Source organism: Ornithorhynchus anatinus, chromosome 1, assembly GCF_004115215.2.
Source record: "Ornithorhynchus anatinus isolate Pmale09 chromosome 1, mOrnAna1.pri.v4, whole genome shotgun sequence".
NCBI classification, from domain to species: domain Eukaryota; kingdom Metazoa; phylum Chordata; class Mammalia; order Monotremata; family Ornithorhynchidae; genus Ornithorhynchus; species Ornithorhynchus anatinus.
In genome coordinates, this window is record NC_041728.1 from 63,545,978 (window position 1) to 63,566,536 (window position 20,559).

The following is a 20,559-nucleotide window of genomic DNA, read 5'->3' on the forward strand; positions in this document are numbered from 1 at the left end:
GCTTCTCAGCAACTCCCGTCACCGCCCACTACCAACTCCCCAGTTCCAGAACGTCCAGCCCCTCCCTACCGTCTCACCGTCTCCACCAACTCGGAGGGCGATGCCGTTTACAGAAGTGGCTTTCGTTAAAGCACCCCACCCACCCCCAGCTTCCTCCAAACAGGTTCCAGCCGCCCTACACAACCCCCGAGGGACAGGGATTGTGTCTAATTCCCACCCGTGTATTCTTTCCCAACGCCTACTGGAAGCGCTTCATAAATAATAGTACTCCTACTACTGCTAGCTCATGCATGGAGCTTCCAAATCAGTTCCAAAACTAGTTCGGGCTCCCGTGTGCAAAGCAGAGATGGAATCAGTGCTTAGAACAGTGCTCGGCACATAGTAAGCGCTTAACAACTACCATCCTTATTAATCGGAACGGGGCTCTCCGAGCGCCAGCAGATGAAGGTAAAGGTAGCCAAGGAAGAAGCCAGCTCCTTTCCAGACACAGCTTTGTGGGCTCCTGACTCTGGAATCGGGAGAGGGGATGTGATCGCTTTAGCTCCCCGGCCCCTGACCAGAACAGCTGGGGAAGAAGTGTGGCCTAGTAGACAGAGCACGGGCCTGGGCGTCAGAATTTAATCCCTTCTCCACCACTTGTCTGCTTTGTGACTTGGGCAATCACTTCACTTTTCTGTGCCTCAGCTACCTCATCTGAAAAATGGGGATGAAGACCGTGAGCCCCATGTAGGACATGGGACTGTGTCCAACCTGATGACCTTGTAATCTACCCCAGCGCTCAGAACAGTGCCTGGCACACAGTAAGCACTTAACAGATACCGTAAAAATTAAAAAGCTCCATCCCATCAGTGGGAACCAGAGAGAGCGGATGATAGGAAGGGGGGTGTTGCTGCATGTGGGGTAATCCCTGCCTTCCTCCTAACCTGCTGCCGGACAGAATTGGGCTCAGACCCTGCCCCTGCCCTGACCTCAGGTGCCCCTGGGATGTGGAGACAGAGTCTCTCCCCACCCACTTACCAACCGGGGGGTAATGTGTGTCCCTGGAGAAGAAGAGACCTCCAGGAAACCATTTTCTATGGGGAGGAGGCAAGGAATGTTCAGAGGAACAGGAAACGTTACGCTCTGCTCAGGCCTGGAGGGAAAACACATTTCTTGCCCCCACCAGAGAAAGGGTGCCCCAAAAGAACAACCCCAGAAGTCAACTTCAAGCACTTCCCATTGTTGGGTAGGGATTGTCTCTATCTGTTGTCGAACTGGACTTTCCAAGCGCCTAGTACAGTGCTCTGCACACGGTAAGCGCTCAATAAATGTGACTGAATTGAATGAATGAGCTTGGCTGAACAGGTGACATGCTTCTGCCCCGGAGGCTGAGGCATCCACACCCCCACTGCTACTGCCCAGAGGGGTTACCACAGGACCATCGTCTGCTAAAGGGCCTGGGTGTGAATGATGCTCTGTGAGCCGTCTCCATCCGACCTACCTGCTGTTGGGAGGCTCTAAGCCAAGGGCCCCAGTAGCCATACATTTCAACACAAAAATAACATGGGGAACAGAGACCCGAGATGGGGGAGGCTGGCGAAGGAAGGATGAGCAGGAATGAAGCAGGGAAAGAAACCTTACTTTTGTATTTGTTAAGCGCTTACTAAGTGCCAGGCACTGTACTAAATGCTGGGTGGGAATACTAAGCAAATTGGAAAAGCCCCTCTCCCACATTGGGCTTCCAGTCTTAATCCCCATTACAACTGAGGCCCAGAGAAGTGAAGTGACTTGTCCAAGGTCACACAGCAGACACGTGGCAGAGCTGGAATTTGAACCCATGACCCTCTGACTCCCAGACCCTATCCACTAGGGCCTATCCATGTGCTCTATCCACTACGCCATGCGCTCTTTTAGGGCAGCTGGAAGGTCGGTCTCCTCTAAGTGCTGGGGTCCAAATGGGAGCAGTGTCTTCCCGTCCTCCACCTGCCCCGGAGGGTGGGGAGAGAAGAAGGGAAGCCATGCTGTTCTCTCTACGGCAATCCCTGTTTCCCTTCCGGTACACTATCGGGTGCCTTGGCTACGATGGAGAAGCAGCATGGCGTAGTGGTGGGAGCACGGGCCTGGGAGTCAGAAGGTCATGGATTCTAATCCCGGGCTCTGTACTTGTCAGCTCTGTGACCCTGGGCAAGTCACTTCACTCTCTGTGCCTCCGTTACTTCATCTGTAAAATGAGGATTGAGACTGTGAGCCCCATGAAGGACAGGGACTGTGTCCAACCCGATTTCATTGTATCCAGCCCAGTGCTTAGCACAATGCCTGGTACATAAGTGTTTAATAAATACCATAGTTATTATTATTAAAGTGCAGCCCACCGGGCTTGGCAGACTGGCGGTCTGTCCCATGGGATACGCCAAACCCGCCCCTCAGCCCCGAGAGACTGTTTCCATTCTGATCCAGGTAATCGGCAATCGGTAAGCAGCAGCATGGCCTGCTGGAAAGAGCACAGACCCGGGAGTCCGAGGACCTGGGTGCTGATCCCACCTCCACCACTTGCCTACTGTGTGACTCTGGGCAAGTCGCTTCACTTCTCCATGCCTCAGTTCCCTCATGTGCAAAATGGGGAATCGATACCTGTTCCCCCTCCTACTTAGGCTGTGAGCCTCTTGTGGGAAAGGGATGAGGTCTGATTATCTGGTAGCTACCCCAATGCTTCGAACGGGTCGCGGTACATAATAAGTGCTTAATACCACAGTTATCATTCAGAGAGGGAACCCGATTTCAGGACTCGGCAAAGGAGAGGAGAATGGTAGCTAGTCTCCAGGCAGCTCGGAGGTGCTCGTATTTGCTCTCAGAAGATGGCACAGCCTGTGTGGGTCTTGAACTCTGTACTCCATGAGAATGTCTACAGCTCAGTGTCCCGGCCAACAGTGGATGAGCTCTGACAGTGCCCCCACGTCTCAACCTGCCAGCTTCCAGCCGCGCGTGGCGGAGCCGGGGGCCGTGGGGAGACGGCATTTTCCGATCAATAGCAAAACCCCTCCGGCCAGTTTCTGGGACCCGTCTCTGCTCGTTCTCACTCCCTGAATGCAATCCAATCGTGTCTTCCCATCTCCAGGGTGTCGCCCTTAGAGCCGAATTTTATGGAAAACGATGGCAGCAGCAGCAGCGGCCTGGAAGACTCTCCCGTCAACGTGAGTTTCCTCCTCTCCCCTTTTACTTTGCCGTTCCCCACATGGATGGGTCTGTTCTTCAACAGGCAGGGCCTCTGGCTCACTGTCTACTTCAGGCTTGGGCATGGCTGAAGGACAGTAGACTGGGAAGCCCCTTGAGGGCAGGGTTCAAACACACCTACCGACTCCGTTGGACTCTCCCGAGTGCTTAATACAGTTCATTCGTATTTACTGAGCGCTCACTGTAACACTAATAATAATAACTGTGGTATTTGTGAATCGCTTACTATGTGCCAAGCACTGTTCTCAGTTCTGGGGTAGATACGAGGGAATCAGGTTAGACACAGCCTCCGTCCCAAACGGAGCTCGCCGTTTCGAGCTCCATTTTGCAGAGGAGGCCACCGAAGCACAGGGAAATGAAGTGATTTGCCCAAGGTCACACAGCAGACATGTGGCTGAGCCGGAATTAGACCCCACGTCCTCTTGACTCCCAGGGCCGTGCTCTTTCCACTAGACCACGCTGCCTCCCAACAGCTTTCCATGCTGCAGAGCGTTGTACTGAGCGCTTGGGAGAGTACAATAAAACAAACACATTTCCTGCCCACAATGAGCTTGCAGTGCTCTGCAGGCAGTAAGAGCTCAATAAATACGGTTAAATGAATGAATGAATAACTCCCACTGACTGAATGACAGCGGTCCTACCAAACTTCCCTTTTTGGATTTGGAGAACTGAACTAGAGTATTAAGGTTTGCTGCCATCCAGCAGTGACAATACACCCAAGAAGGCGTGTGCCGGCCAAGCACACACCCAGGAAAGACCACACACTAAGATAAACAATGGAAAAAGTGAAAGGTAAAAAGCACCCCCAGCCGTGACTACTGGGAATCGGTGTGGAACGAGGGACAGCAGTCTAGCGTCACTGACTGACCTCCGGACACCAGGCGGAGTTCTTCTACCAATTCTGTTATGCGATCCTCTCCCGAGTGCTTAGTCCAGTGGTCTGCACACAGTGAGCACTCAGCCAATACCACTGATCGACTGTAAAAAGGGCAGTGCTGAACCCCCTCCTCCCACCCTAGAGGGCCGTCCAGAAGCAGAGACCCTACCTCCCACTTCGGACGGCTCGATCTCGGCCTGAATCCCCACGCCATCAACGAGGTGGGAGAGCAGGTGGAACTGAACCCTCCCCACTCTGAGAGAATCCACAACCCTCGTGTTGGCCACCAGCTCCCAACTCCTCCTGAATCCAGCCTTGCCTCTGAGCTGCTAACAAACAGCGAGAGAGGTGTCCAATCAATCCATTGGTGGTATTTATTGAGCCCTCACTCTATGCACATCTCACTGTACTAAGCCCTTGAAAGAATACCATACAACCGGACTGGTAAACACATTCCCAAATTCTTCCTCCTTTTAAAAGCCTTCTTTTCAAGAAAATCCTGGATGTCCCTGTATTAATCTCCTTGGATTTCCATTACTCCCACTGTCACGGGACAGGGCCCGGGGAGGGGGGGAGGAAGAGGGAGGAGAAGGAGTGGGAGAAACACAGGCTACCAAATAATCCCACCAGATCTTCAGGAAGAAGAAACCTTTGGCAGATTCCTGAGGGGGAGGGGGGCGGTTAACCCTTCAGATCAGACACCTCTGCAGTGACAGCTTCCTGCCACCCCCCTCCCCTCAACCTTTCCTTTGCCTCCTCCTCCTTTTCCTCTGGGGCTGGGGGTAGGAAGACCCCAGATCTCCATGCACCTGGACCACAACTTGGGCTGCGGGGCAGGGCGAAGGAGGGAGGTTCCCCACCTCCTCCAGACGGTGGAAGTCGGGGGTGGGGCAAGATGAGGCGGGAGCATCGTCTAAACGGGCCAGGGCAACCCCTTGAGCATCTTCGCTTCCCTTTCAGTGAAAGGATCCGTCGGGATCCACGAGGTGCCGGAGTCCGGGGGTCGACCCGGGGGACAGCCGTTGCCCTCGACTCGAAGCCGCTATCTGCCGGAGCACGCCCGTATTTAAGCCAGTAGGCCTGTAGTCGTGGCTTGCAGCAACCAGGGCCCTGGCTGGTTGCTATTTAACAGAGTTTAATTATGGTATTCTACTCGCTGTGGAATTTTTTTGTACTAATTCTTTTTTGTTTAAAAAAAAAAAAAAAATCATTCGTTGGGATGACCGTGATCATCACGAGAGCCATCAGGCCACACAACGCGAGTGGGTAGCCTGAGTCGACCTCTGCAGGGGACACTGAACGCCTCGATGCGTTAGTTCCTCCCCACCTTTATGAGAGAGCTGCTGTCTCCTCCCTTCCTCTTAGTTGTCCCTCCCTTTTTCCCCTCCTCTTGAGGACCGGGTGGGGGCATTTTAGGGGTTAAAGTACGAGGCTTGGCTAACATACAGAGACCGTGGCTTGGAAAGCCCAGAGAGGGCTGACCGGCTCTCCGGAGACCGTTTCGCGTTGGGCTGTTTTACTTGAGTTACGTGTGTTAATGTATCGTACTGTACATTTTTTAAATATTAAATTTCTATGCGGCAGCTCTCTCTCTTCATTGCCTTGAGGAAAACCCCAAGCGAGTTCCCTGAAGTGGAGGGCAGAAGGGAAGGGGGGGAACCGGTAGTGGAGAGATCTGCTGCCACCCATTTTCACAGCACCTCAATCTCGGCCCTGTCGGCGCCGATGGGCTTGGATGACGGAAGCTTCATAATAACAATAATAATGTTGGTATTTCTTAAGCGCTTACTATGTGCCGAGCACCTTTCTAAGCACTGGGGTAAATACAGGATAATCAGGTTGTCCCACGTGAGGCTCACAGTTAATCCCCATTTTACAGATGAAAATAATAATAATGTTGGTATTTGTTAAGTGCTTACTATGTGCAGAACACTGTTCTACGCGCCGGGGAAGATACAGAGTAATCAGGTTGTCCCACGTGAGGCTCACAGTTAATCCCCATTTTACAGATGAGGTAACTGAGGCACAGAGAAGTTAAGTGACTTGCCCACAGTCACACAGCTGACAAGTGGCAGAGCAGGGAGTCGAACCCATGACCTCTGACTCCCAAGCCCGGACTCGTACAGGCGGCAGGCCGCGATTTTCAGTCCAATCGCCAAGTGGGAAGAGCTAGGGTGCGGGTGTCCCAGGACCCGCCCTGCTGTGTGACCTCAGGTGAGTCGCTTCACTCCTCTGGGGCCTCGCTTCTCTCGCCTGGAAAACGGGGAGCGTCATCCCCAGCTCCCAGCAAGGAGGTGAGGCCAGAATTTAGCAAGTTATGCATTAGTGCACTGGGGAAATAAAAGGGCTCTCTACGCTCGACTGTACATTGGCCCCAGTGCTTCTATTGGTCACCCTGTCCTGGGAGCTTAATGGAAAGAGCACGGGCTTGGGAGTCAGAGGATGTGGGTTCTAATCCCAGCTCCGCCGCCTGACTGCTGTGTGACCTTAGGCAAGTCACTTAACTTCTCTGTGCCTCAGGTCATCTGTAAAATGGGGATTAAAAAGTGAGCCCCACGTGAGACAACCTGATTACCCCGTATACACCGCAGTGCTTAGAACAGTGCTTGGCACGTAGTAAGCGCTTAACAAGTACCATCATCATTATTATTATTACATGGAGCGAATCGGGTTGAAGCAGAACAACGCCGGGTTCAAGGGTGTGGCCGTTGGGGCTTACCAGGTCCGCGGCGTGCTCGATGAAGATGTTATTGCCGAATTTCATCCGCTCTATGACCTCGCCGGGGATGTCCGTCCTCAGCTTCTGCTGCTGGGCTATCAGCTGCTGCAGCCTCTTGTTTGGGAACACGTCTTCGGTACAGATATAGACGGCTCCTGGAAATAATAGTAAGGACAATCGTGGTGGCGGGATCTGTTAGGCGCACACTCTGTGCCAAGCACTGTACTAAGTGCTGGAGAAGAGATGAGCTAATCAGATAACTACGGCACCGTCCGTAATCCCGGCTCCGCCACTTACCGCTTGTACGACCTTGGATGAATCTCTGGGCCTCAGTTCTCTCATCTGCAAATTGGGGATTCAATACCAATTCTCCCTCCTACAGCCTAGTTGATAGATCACGGGCTTGGGAGTCGGAAGGACCTGGGTTCTAATCCCGGCTCTGCCGCATGTCTGCTGTGTGATCTTGGGCAAATCACTTCATTCTCTGGGCCTCAGTTCCCTCAGCTGTAAAATGGGGATTAAGACTGTGAATCCAACGTGGGCCAGGGATTGTTTCCAACCTGATTAGCTTGTGTCTACCCCAGTTCTTAGAACAGTGCTGGACACATAGTAAACGCTCAAGAAATACCACTAATTATTACTGGTATTAATACAATAACAATAACATTGTTATTGCTTATTCATTCAATAGTATTTATTGAGCGCTTACTATGTGCAGAGCACTGTACTAAGCACTTGGAATGAACAAGTCGGCAACAGATAGAGACGGTCCCTGCCGTTTGATGGGCTTACGGTCTAATCGGGGGAGACGGACAGACGAGAACGATGGCGATAAATAGAGTCGAGGGGAAGAACATCTCGTAAAAACAATGGCAACTAAATAGAATCGAGGCGATGTACATTTCATTAACAAAATAAATAGGGTAATGAAAATATATACAGTTGAGCGGACGAGTACAGTGCCGAGGGGATGGGAAGGGAGAGGGGGAGGAGCAGAGGGAAATGGGGGGAAAAGAGGGTTAACCTGCAGAGAGGTGAAGGGGGGGTGGCAGAGGGAGTGGAGGGAGAAGAGGAGCTCAGTCTGGGAAGGCCTCTTGGAGGAGGTGAGTTTTAAGTAGGGTTTTGAAGAGGGGAAGAGAATCAGTTTGGCGGAGGTGAGGAGGGAGGGCGTTCCAGGACCGCGGGAGGACGTGGCCCGGGGGTCGACAGTGGGATAGGTGAGACCGAGGGATGTTGAGGAGGTGGGCGGCTGAGGAGCGGAGCATGCGGGGTGGGCGTTGCTTAGACATTGCTTAGACTGTGAGCCCCACGTGGATCCTGATTAGCACCAGTGATGTGCTTTGCACACAGTAAAGCGCTTCACAAAATACCGCAACTATTAGTCCCTGTCCCTCATCAAGCTCACAAGCCTAAGTAGGAGGGAGACCAAATTTTGACTCCCCATTTTACAAAGGAGGAAACGGTGGCCCAGAGAAGTTAAGTGACTTGCCCAAGGTCACACTGCAGGAGACTGACAGAGCTGGGATTGGAACCCAAGTCCTCTGATTTCCAGAAAACCTCTCTGGCAACCACCTTCAACAATATCGATTAAGCACAGACTCAGAGCTTTCAGGATAGCCCGATTTCGGCAGGCTTGTCCCGCAAACTTGCTCTCCTCTGAAATGGGAGCAGTGATCCGGGGTCAGCTGGGGGATTTCGGTACCCGATGTGCAGCCTCGTGGAAGTGAAAGCTAACTCTCCTTTGGTCACTTTCTTTTCAGAAAGAAAGTGCAGAAATTAAAGCTCTTTGGTTGACCTCAAAGAAAGCCACTGACACCCTGAAATAGTATCTGTTGTTTCAACAGCATGGTGAGGACCAGTTCCAGAGGCTGTAGGGACTGAGAGTAGGGACTATAGGGACTGAGAGTAGGGGCTGTAGGGACTGGGGAAGCAGCGTGGCTCAGTGGAAAGAGCCTGGGCTTCGGAGTCAGAGGTCATGGGTTCGACTCCCGGCTCTGCCACTTGTCAGCTGTGTGACTGTGGGCAAGTCACTTCACTTCTCTGTGCCTCAGTTACCTCATCTGTAAAATGGGGATTAACTGTGAGCCTCATGTGGGAGAACCTGACCTCTACAATATCGCCAAGATCCGCCCTTTCCTCTCCACCCAAACGGCTACCTTACTATTACGGGCTCTCGTTATATCCCGGCTAGACTACTGTGTCAGCCTTCTCTCTGACCTCCCTTCCTCCTCTCTCGCCCCGCTCCGGTCTATTCTTCACTCCGCTGCCCGGCTCATCTTCCCGCAGAAACGATCTGGGCATGTCACTCCCCTTCTTAAACAACTCCAGTGGTTGCCTATCGACCTCCGCTCCAAACAAAAACTCCTCACTCTAGGCTTCGAGGCTCTCCATCACCTTGCCCCTTCCTACCTCTCCTCCCTTCTCTCTTTCTACCGCCCACCCCGCACGCTCCGCTCCTCTGCCGCCCACCTCCTCGCTGTCCCTCGGTCTCGCCTATCCCGCCGTCGACCCCCGGGTTACGTCCTCCCGCGGTCCCGGAACGCCCTCCCTCCTCACCTCCGCCAAACTGATTCTCTTTCCCTCTTCAAAACCTTACTTAAAAATCACCTCCTCCAAGAGGCCTTCCCAGACTGAGCTCCTCTTCCCCCTCTACTCCCTCTGCCATCCCCCCTTTACCTCTCCGCAGCTAAAGCCTCATTTTCCCCTTTTCCCTCTGCTCCTCCACCTCTCCCTTCCCATCCCCACAGCACTGTACTCGTCCGCTCAACTGTATATATTTTCGTTACCCTATTTATTTTGTTAATGAATTGTACATCGCCTCGATTCTATTTAGTTGCCATTGTTTTTACGAGATGTTCTTCCCCTTGACGCTGTTTAGTGCCATTGTTCTTGTCTGTCCGTCTCCCCCGATTAGACTGTAAGCCCGTCAAACGGCAGGGACTGTCTCTATCTGTTGCCGACTTGTTCATCCCAAGCGCTTAGTACAGTGCTCTGCACATAGTAAGCGCTCAATAAATACTATTGAATGAACCCTGTATCTCCCCCAGCGCTTAGAACAGTGCTCTGCACATAGTAAGCGCTTAACAAATACCAACGTTGAGAGTCAATCAACCAATTAATCAATCATTGGCATTTGAGCACCTAATATGTGTAAAGTACTGTACTAAGCATTTGGCAGAGTAAAATGCAACAGAATTAGCAAACACGCCGAGTGTTGGGGCAACAGGTCTAGTTCATTCACAGCCCTATAATAATTTACTGGGTTTTTTTTTTTTTGTTCACTGTAAATGGTATTTGTTAAGCGCTTACTATGGACCAGACACTGTACGAAATGCAGGAGTTGATCCAAGCTAATGAGGTTGGACACAGTCCACGTCCCACATAGGGCTCACAATCTTAATCCCCACTTCACAGATGAGGCGACTGAGGTAGAGAGAAGCGAAGTGACTTAACCAAGGTCATGTAGCAGACAAGTGGTGGAGTCAGGAATAGAATCCTGGTCCTTCTGACTCCCAGGCCCAGGCTCTATCCACTAGGCCACACTATGGCAGCCTCTAACCTCTCCCTCGTCGACGTCTGAGCCAGGAGAAGAACACAGTACCTCCACTTCAGCCAGACAAAATGAGCCTCAAACCTAAATCCACACCCCTTCCCGCCTCTCCCTCCCCGGATGCATCTGGGGCCTATCACGTGTCCCAACTCACCCCGCCGTGCCCTGGAACCAGGGGATTGGAAGCTTATCCCAAGAGGACTTCGGAAGAACCCGCTACTAATGACATACGCGAAGGCAGAACGGCTTCTTCGGGGATGAGCCGGAGAGTTTTCGGTTGGTGGGGGTGGGGGCTTAAGGGTCAGAAGCGGAAGCCGGCACTTCGGCCACGTCCCTCAAGTCAGTCGTGCGGGACATGCGAGAGAAAGGACCAGTGTTCTCTCACCTCCTGCTCCCTCTTGTCATATCCCCCCACCGCCAACCCCCTGGGGCTGCCCCGTTGTTTAATTCCCCCGTGCTCTTTAGCAGCTGCCTGTAGGATAATGACCACCTTTAAGCTGGGCTGAGCTGCCGCTAACTGCCGAGCCTTAATGGTTTCCAGTGAAAGGGTAGGAGGAGTTGCCAGGAAAATTGTTCAAGCCTGTTAGTTACAAATAGCCCGCACCAAAATGCCTCCCACCTTCTTTTCCGTTCCTCAAGAGGTTGTAATGACCTGGGCGCTCTCGCTGCTTTCCCTCTTTCAAAATCAGGGCTTTTGTCTTTTCAATGGCCGAGCGGACCCATTTGTCACTGGCAACAACCAGTCTGGAATCGGAACAAAACACCTGCGTGTGGGCGCCAGTTCTTTGGACAGCAATTAACTCCTCTACGGGGATCGGGCCCGTAGTTCCTAGGGGAAATCGGAGGCCTTTTTGTCGGTGGGCCGACGAGGCAGGGGCCGCTCGCTCCACTTTGGCACCAGGTTGGCGTTCCTTCTCCTCACTGCCCTCGCTTCCCCCCTCTAGAATGTGAGCTCGTTGCGGGCAGGGAACGTGGCTGCCAACTCTGTCCTCTCCCAAGCTCTCAGAACAGTGCTCTGCACACAGTAAGTGCTTGATAAATATCACTGATTTATTGAGCCAGGATCCAACTGGTTCCTTATTGGGTCCAGGAGAGGCTCCAGGCCATCTCTGGCAGGATCAGAAGCTGGACCCAGTGGTTCCTGCTTGGCGTTCTGACCCGGGCATCTGTTCTACATTGGCCATCCCCAACCAGGGCACATGGCCACGACAGTCTGGCCACCGGAAATAGGAGAAATTGGCTAGATGAGAGTCCCTAAAGACAAGACATAAAGCTGAATCCTTTCAATGGCCAGAACAGATGTTCCACTTCTACCAAGGCTTTACGGACCCCAAACACCAGCAGCAGTCTTTAAAAAGAGCTGAGGTCAAGGACCCCTCCCCCTCCCAAAACAAGACACCTGCCAAGTATGGACTAATAACTCTACTCCGGGACCGACATTTAGAGACGACCCGCGCTTACAAGTTCCGGAAACACTGGTGCCATATGTCTTTAAATAATTGGCCCAGAAAGAAATTAACTTCAGGTCCTTTCCAAGCAAAATGAATTGGGGCATAGGAATTCATTACAATGGAAATGAGCTAATTGATATTCAATTGCCGTTTCCTAACTAATTCGTGATCTATTTTACAGGTTTCTAAAGTATGTTTGCCCAAACTGCTCATGTGCATGCGCGCACACACACGCTCTCTCTCCTCCTGCGCCCCCCCCCGAAAAAAAAAACCCAGGGGATTCTAATTACACATTCCCAGGAGAAATCCATCCCCAAGAGGTGAGAATTATGGAAATATAAACCTGAAAAGAAAGGCGATGGCAGGCGGAAGATAAAATGGGGAGAAGCAGTGAGAGGGGGTCTCCGAACTTGACAGCCACACTGTCCCACATGGTTATCCAAGGGTCTGACAAGGTGTGAGGGTCACAACCTGGCCATTTAAAAAGATAAAAATAAAACAGCTGGAATTGTTCAGTCTGTGAAAATAACTTCCTCAGATCGATGTGGCTGCTGCATCCCTCGTGGATGAGAGCGAGCCAGGAATTGGAGCTGAAGTGCCTCGAGGCTGGAACCCTTCCAGAAAGAGAAGGCGGAAAGTATGACTTCTGTTTTCCTGTGGGTTTGACTGCTGGTCACCCTGTCCGGCCCAAGACGAGCATAACATCCCCCAGGAAGGAGCACTGTGGAAAACTGTCTTTTTACAGGGGTCTTGTCTGCCTTCTTCTGCTTACTACTTTATGGCTGGCTGTTCTCGAGAGAGAGAGAGATCGGCCACAGGACTTCCAGACTCTCACATTAGGAAGCCATTAAAAGAACACCCTGCTCTCCCGAGCTGAAAGCAGAGGATTTGAAGCGGTGGAACTTGGGCCATTCTCGTACGTCAGTCTGTCCTGTTATTGAGTTTCTGAGATGAAGTCTGGGAAGGGTGTTTAACAGTCCCGTTTCCTCTGCTGGTGATGATATACTGGTCAGACCTGAGGAAGGTTCCCCCCGCTTCTGCCTCTGGGAGACCGGATTTGTCATCCCCCTGAGTAGCGGCTCCCTGCTTCCTCCCTGATACCTACTTTTTGGAATGGTATTTGTTAAGATCATACTATGCTCCAATCATTGTACTAAGCGCGGATCTAAACCCAAGATAATCAGGTGGCACACAGTCCCGGTCCCACACAGGGCTCAGTCTAAATTGAAGGGAGGAGGATTTAATCCCCATTTTACAGATGAGGTAACTGAGGTCCGGAGAGGTGAAGCAGACTGGGGCAAGGATTAGAAACCAGGCCCTTCTGATTCCCAGGCCCGTGCTCTATCCACTAAGCCATTCTGCTCCACTAGGCCATGCTGCTTCCCAGAGCCTGGAATACTTCCCAGAGCTTGGAATACTTCCCAGAGCCTGGAGCACTGTACTACCACTTGGGAGAGTACAATATAACAGACACAGTCTCGGCCCACAGTGAGTTTACAGTCTATTCATGTGAGTAAGGGAGCCGGGGGGGCGGGTGGAAGTGGCCACATAGGGGAGGAATATGCTTTTGCTTTTTTTTCCTTTCTTTAAAAATTCTAAATGGTATTCGTTAAGCTCTTACTATGTGCCAGCACTGTGCTAAGTGCTGGGTCGGATACAAGATAATCAGGTTGGACAGAGTCCATGTCCCATATGGGGCTCACGGTCTTAATTCCCGTTTTACGGATGAGGTAACTGAGGCCCAGAGCAGTGAAGTGTCTTGCCCAAGGTCACCCAGCTGAAAAGCGGCAGAGCCGGGATGATTTCATAACTCATCCGGAGGAGCTAATCTCAACTACCCCCAAAATTGTGTACGTGTCTACACACATGCTACACTCTCCACGTCGGCCAGTTACACGTAGCTATGAAACGTCTCTTCCTGCTTTCAAGTTCCTCTCCTCCCTTTCCTCAACGCACAGCCGTGTGGCATTTTTCAGACCCTGAAGCTGGGTTTTTTTGTACACACAATTCCCTCTGAAACTGCTGGGTTAGGGTTTCACGCACCGCGGCGTCAGCTCCGGGCAACGCTGACGATTCCTCCAGGGCTATTTCTGTCCGTGATTCCGAACGCAGCCCATATGGCTGTTCTGGGCTGGGGTCCCGGGACTGCTGGTGCTCTGGTTTGGAGAGGAAAGTTGCAGCTTTGACAGCCTGTCACCATTTCAGAATCCATGTTTTGTTTTCATTACAAACAGTGCTGCCCCGGCTAAATGCCAACGGGGGACGTTCCAGCCCTCCCCTTTTTTCTTCCGGCCACCAGCACCCCTCCCTCTGGCCCCCAATCCCTGCAGTTTGCAATCCTGACTCTGCCAACTGCTTGCTGAGTGAGCTTGGGCAAGTCATTTTACTTCTCTGTGCCCCATTTCCCTCATCTGTAAAAGGGGGTTTACATCCTCTCTCCAACCTAGACCATGAGCCCCATGGCAGAGATTGTGTCCAACATGATAAACTTGTACCTAACCCCGCGTTTAGAACAGCGTTTGACACATAGTAGGCATTTAACAAATACCACAACAAAACAACGCTGAAGCTGTCCCAGGGGCTGTTGGCAGTAACCACACTGTCCCCTGAGGTGTGCGGGATTCAGCAGTGGATGAGGAAATTGAAAAATGACACAGTGGATAACGCATCTGACTACACATCAGAAGGTTGTCTCTTCGAATCACATCAGGGTCAGGTTAAAATTTAGAGAAGCAGCACGGCCTAGTGGATAGAGCACGGGCCCGGCAGTCAGAAGGACCTGGGTTCTAATCCCGGCTCTGCTGCCTGTCTGCTGTGTGACCTTGGTTCAGCCATTTCACTTCCTCTGCGCCTCAGTCATTTTATCTGTACAATGGGGATTGAGACTGTCAAGCCCCACGAGGGACAGGGAGGGGGTCCAACCCGATTTGCTTGCATCCTGCTTAATACAGTGCCTAGCACCTAGTAAACACTTCACAAATACCACAATTATTATTATTATTCCTCACAGGGTTTCGAGGAGGTTCCCATGGAGTAATGAAACGCTCTAAGGCCTGTCATGCATGACAGGTGGGACCAAGTGCCAAAATCTTAGTAAAGGTTGCTTGGCATAGGCAAAAACAGCCCAGGGCCAACCATCCTCATAGTTATGGGTGAACCGTGCAACAATCCTGATTTTCCTTCTAAAAAGCCACCAGGGACCTCTCATACTTGGATTGTATCCAACCTCCCCTTGAATCTACTATTTTCTGCCTCCCAAATGTCCAGTGGTGACCAAATTCCATTCTTAGCACAGGTACAAGTTGATTAGGTCAGACACAGTCCCCCGTCCCTGCACCATGGGGCTCACAATCCGAGTAGGAGGGAGAACAGGTGTTGAATCCCCATTTTACAGTTGAGGAAACTGGCACAGAGCAGTGAAGTGACATGCCTCAGATTAAACAGCAAGCAGTTGGCAGAGCCAGGATTAGAATCCGGGTCCTCTGAGTCCCAGGTCCGTGCTCTTTCCACTAGGCCACTCATCTGCCATTTGACCTTGGGTAAGTCACTTCACTTCTCTGTGCCTCAGTTCTCTCATCTGTAAAATGTGGGGCAGGGATCCTATCCAACCTGTTCAGCTTGGATCTAGCCCAGCATTTAGGACAGTGCCTGGCACGTAACAAATGCGTAGCAAGTACCATTAAAAAAAAAAAAAAAAAGGACCCCGTGGAAGGGTCGCGGAAAGGGAAATGCACCCACTTGCTTGGGGAAGTCCTTCATCACTAACCTTCGAAGAATAGCAGGGCGAGGAAATGAATCCTAGACTTCCTCACCGGGACCGCCAGGGTTCAGAAGTACCAGCCGATCCCCAGGTTTCACTCTCGGGATTCGGAAGCTGGAAACCCCAGAGCAGAGCGGAAGAACGGGAACCTAATTATTCACGCCTGAATAAGGTAAGCTCGCTCTGGGCAGGAAATGTGTGTGTTAATTCTGTCGTACTGTCCCCTCCCAAGCCCTGTGCCCAGTGCTTTGCGCACACATTGAATGGATAATAATAATTATAATGTTGGTATTTGTTAAGCACTTACTATGTGCCGAGCACTGTTCTAAGCGCTGGGGTAGACATAGGGGAATCAGGTTGTCCCACGTGGGGCTCACAGTCTTAATCCCCATTTTACAGATGAGGGAACTGAGGCACAGAGAAGTTAAGTGACTCGCCCACAGTCACACAGCTGACAAGTGGCAGAGCTGGGATTCGAACTCATGAGCCCTGACTCCAAAGCCCATGCTCTTTCCACTGAGCCATGCTGCTTCTCCGATACTGAGACATGAAAATGGGGAGGCTTTAGGGTAGGGATGCCCTCCTTGAGGCCCACTTGCTGAGCGGGAGTGGGGATTTTCTTTGCGGTGGCAGACTCTGACCGAAGTGAGGAGAGGCCCAGCAGCCGAGATCTCTCTGATATCCACTAAACTATGCTCCTACTAACTGTGTGCTGGTTGCTCTCCTGAACGCCCATTTCCATGGTTGACAGTAAATCGTCTAGCACAAATTTTTGCTCTCGAAAAGTCATCGTTCTCCCGAAGATTAAAAAAAAAAATATGGCAGTGTGGGCCAGGAACTGTACTAGGTGCTGGTGTAGGTACAAGCTAATCAGGTTATACTCAATCCACGTCCCCACATGGGGCTCACAATCATCACCCCCATTTTACAGATGAGGTAACTGAGCCACAGAGAGGTTGAGTGACTGCCCAAGATCACACAGCAGACAAGTGACAGAGCTAGAATAGTTCCAACCCAGGTTCTCTGACTTTTTTTATTTTAATGATATTTGTTAAACAATTATTATGTGCCAGACACTGTTCTAAGCAATGAGGTGAATATAGATTAATCAGGTTGGACACAGTCCCTGTCCCACACAGGGCTCCGAGTCTTAAATCCCATTTTACAAATGAGGTAACTGAGCCACAGAGCCACAGCCACTCCGGGCTTGGGAGTCAGAGGTCATGGGTTCTAATCCCGGCTCTGCCACTTGCCAGCTGGGTGACTTTAGGCGACTCACTTCGCTTCTCTGGGCCTCAGTTCCCTCATCTGGAAAATGGGGATGAAAACTGTGAGTCCCACAGGACCATCTGATGACCTTGTAATCCCCCAGCGCTTAGAGCAGTGCTTGGCACATAGTAAGCTCTTAACAAATACCACCAACATTAGGCTCAGGGGAAAGAGCCCGGCTTGGGAGTCAGAGGTCATGGGTTCGAATCCCAGCTCTGCCACTTGGCAGCTGTGTGACTGTGGGCCAGTCACTTCACTTCTCTGGGCCTCAGTTACCTCATCTGTAAAATGGGGATGAAGACTGTGAGCCTCATGTAGGACAACCTGATGACCTTGGATCTCCCCCAGCGCTTAGAACAGTGCAATGCACATAGTGAGCGCTTAACAAATACCAACATTATGATTATTATTATAATGGGATTCACCATGAGCCTCATGTGGGACAACCTGATGATCCTGGATCTCCCCCAGCGCTTAGAACAGTGCTCTGCACATAGTGAGTGCTTAACAAATACCAACATTATTATTATTAAAATAATGGGGATTCACTGTGAGCCTCATGTGGGACAACCTGATAACCCTGGATCTCCCCCGGCGCTTAGAACAGTGCTCTGCACATAGTAAGCACTTAAACAGAAAGCAGCGTGGCTCAGTGGAAAGAGCACAGGCTTTGGAGTCAGAGGTCATGGGTTTGAATCCTGACTGCCACTTGTCAGCTGTGTGACTGTGGGCAAGTCACTTAACTTCTCTGTGCCTCAGTTACCGCATCTGTAAAATGGGGGTTAAGACTGTGAGCCTCACGTGGGACAACCAGACGCTCTAGCTCCCCCAGCGCTTGGAACAGTGCTCTGCACATAGTGAGCGCTTAACAAATACCAACATTATTATGATTATAAAAATGGGGATTAACCATGAGCCTCACATGGGGCAACCTGATGACCCTAGATCTCCCCCAGCGCTTAGAAGAGTGCTCTGCACATAGTGAGTGCTTAACAAATACCAACATTATTATTATTATTATTAATAATAAATACCAACATTATTATGGCTCAGTGGAAAGAGCCTGGGCTTGGGAATCAGAGGTCAGGGGTTCGAATCCCGGCTCTGCCACTTGGCAGCTGTGTAACTGTGGGCAAGTCACGTCACTTCTCTGTGCCTCAGTTACCTCATCTGTAAAATGGGGATGAAGACTGTGAGCCTCACGTGGGACAACCTGATGACCCTCTAGCTCCCCCTGCGCTTAGAACAGTGCTCTGCACATAGTGAGCGCTTAACAAATACCAACATTATTATGATCATAAAAATGGGGATTAACCGTGAGCCTCGCGTAGGGCAACCTGATGACCCTAGATCTCCCCCAGCGCTTAGAACAGTGCTCTGCACATAGTAAGCGCTTAACAAATACCAACATTATGATGATGATGATTTGTCCATTCCAAGCGGTTAGTACAGTGCTCTGCACATAGTAAGTGCTCAATAAATACGATTGAATGAATAAGAGAGCGCTGCTATTTCCTGGGCGAAGGCGTGCAGGCCCGAGGGCGGCCAGAAGAGGGCGCCAGAGACCGTCAGTGCCATGCTCCGGCTTGTCCAGCCCGGGGAAATTGGCAGGCCTCATCTCGCCAGTTTAGACCCCGATGGCTTCGCTTTTGTCATCCTCTTCCTGGCAAATCCCTACCCCTTTCTAGAAAAGGGGTAGCCCACATTACGCAAGCACCGCCGGGACCCTCGCAGTTCTGTCTCGGCGCATCCCGACCCCCCCACCCGGGGCATTTTTGCTGGGGGAAGAAGGGTTGCCGAGGGACGCAGTTAAGACCCCCATCCGCGTCGTCCGGTACGGATGGTAAACTAAAAGAGGAGGGAACCCGGGCTGTGGGTCACCTCCCTTCTCTAACTGCTCAGCCCCGGCTTTTACAGCGGGGGTGATTAAATACCGTCAGAAGTCCCGTGGCCTTTAATCATCCGGGGCTCGTTCGGAGTCCGGCTTCGGAGCTCGATCTTTTAACCCCCTCGTCCGCTCAACTGTATATATCTTCATTACCCTATTTATTTAGTTAATGAGATGTACATCACCTGGATTCTATTATTTGCTATTGTTTTAATGAGATGTTCTTCCCCTTGACTCTATTTATTGCCATTGTTCTTGTCCGTCCGTCTCCCCCATTAGACTATAGGCCCGTCAAAGGGCAGGGACTGTTCTCTATCTGTTACTGATTTGTACATTCCAAGTGTTTAGTACAGTCCTCTGCACATAGTAAGCGCTCAATAAATACTATTGAATGAATGAATGAACCCCCGGCTCCGAGATCACGGATTCCCGATGGGAATGCGGGGCGCTCAGAAAACTGCATTCTTCTACGCTCTGTTTATGTTTACAGGAGAGGATGGAGACCCAGATTAAAGCCCAAAGCCCTAATGTCTGATTTAAAAGGTGAACTACTGTAATAAGGGAACTTGCGACCGAACAGATCGTACTTTGTGAGATCGGGAGATGAGAGGGTCACCTAGGTGATTTTCATCCATCTAGCAAGGAAATACAGCTGTCACATGGGCACATTATAATATACAAAGAGTGTAATAAATAATAATAATAATAATGTTGGTATTTGTTAAGCGCTTACTAAGTGCAGAGCACTGTTCTAAGCGCTGGAGTAGATACAGGGTCATCAGGTTTTCCCACGTGAGGCTCACAGTCTTCATCCCCATTTTACAGATGAGGCAACTGAGGCCCAGAGAGGTGAAGTGACTTGCCCAAAGTTACACAGCTAACAAGTGACAGAGCCGGGATTCTAACCCATGACCTCTGACTCCCAAGCTAAGTGATTTGCACACTTTACTGAAGTAATAAGAAGAATCATGGCAAGCGTTAAGCACTTTGTGCCAAGCACTGTTCTAAGCACTGGAGTAGATATAAGTCAATCAGAGAATGCGGCAAATACGTGTATTAGAATCCAGATCCTCTGTCTCCCGGACCCGTGATCCTTCCCCTCTAGGCCCTGCTGCCTCTCCATAAGGGTTGGGAGCAGAGTAATAAAACCTTGTATAGGCTGTAAATTCCACTAGATTATAAACTCCAGTATATCGTAAATTCCTTGAGGGCTGGGATCATGTCTACCTACTCTTTTGTATTCTCCCAAGTGCTGTGCACATAGTAAGTGCTCAATCCATCCCTGGTATTTTTTTTGATGGTATTTGTTGAGCCCTTCCTGTGCCAAGCATTGTACAAAGCATTGGGGTAGATACAAATCAATCTCCAGACTGTGAGCTCGTTGTGGGCAGGGAATATATCTGTTGTTGTACTGTACTCTCCCAAGTGCTTAGTACAGTGGGTTGCACACAGTGAGCGCTCAAGAAAAATGATGGAATAAATGAATGAATGGGTTGGACACAGTCCCTGTCTGACATGGGGTTCACAGTCATAATCCCCATTTTACAGATGAGGAAGCTGAGGCACAGAGAAGTGAAGTGACTCGTCCAGGGTGGCAGACAAGTGGCCGAGCCGGGATCCGAACCCGGGTCCTTCTGACTCCAGGCCCGGGCTCTATCCACTAGGCCCCGTTCCTTCTCTTCTTGAGTGTTCACTGTTTGCGGAGCACTGCTCTAAGCGCTTGGGAGAGTACAATAGAATAGAATAGAAAGTAGGCACGTTTCCTTCCCAAAAGAAGCTTACAGTCTAGATACCAAAAATACCACTGATTCACTATCTTGTAAGCAGCATATTCA

General features: G+C 50.9%; 2 protein-coding genes across 5 annotated transcripts in view; one reads left to right on the forward strand and one right to left on the reverse strand.

Annotated features, from left to right (window-relative positions):
- KLC1 (kinesin light chain 1) overlaps positions 1 to 5,670 on the forward strand; it is a 74,414-nt gene extending 68,744 nt beyond the window's left edge. For all 3 annotated transcript variants that reach the window (XM_007665397.2, XM_007665447.2, XM_029065727.1), the window contains 2 exons: positions 3,095 to 3,170; positions 5,048 to 5,670. In XM_007665397.2, the coding sequence (XP_007663587.1) occupies positions 3,095 to 3,170; positions 5,048 to 5,050 (79 nt within the window). In that variant the 3' untranslated portion in view covers positions 5,051 to 5,670. The remainder of the gene's footprint in view (positions 1 to 3,094; positions 3,171 to 5,047) is intronic.
- The window catches only part of XRCC3 (X-ray repair cross complementing 3), a 53,033-nt gene that overhangs the window by 6,764 nt on the left and 25,710 nt on the right, over positions 1 to 20,559 (reverse strand). For both annotated transcript variants that reach the window (XM_029065836.2, XM_039912078.1), the window contains exon 7: positions 6,807 to 6,961. In XM_029065836.2, the coding sequence (XP_028921669.1) occupies positions 6,807 to 6,961 (155 nt within the window). The remainder of the gene's footprint in view (positions 1 to 6,806; positions 6,962 to 20,559) is intronic.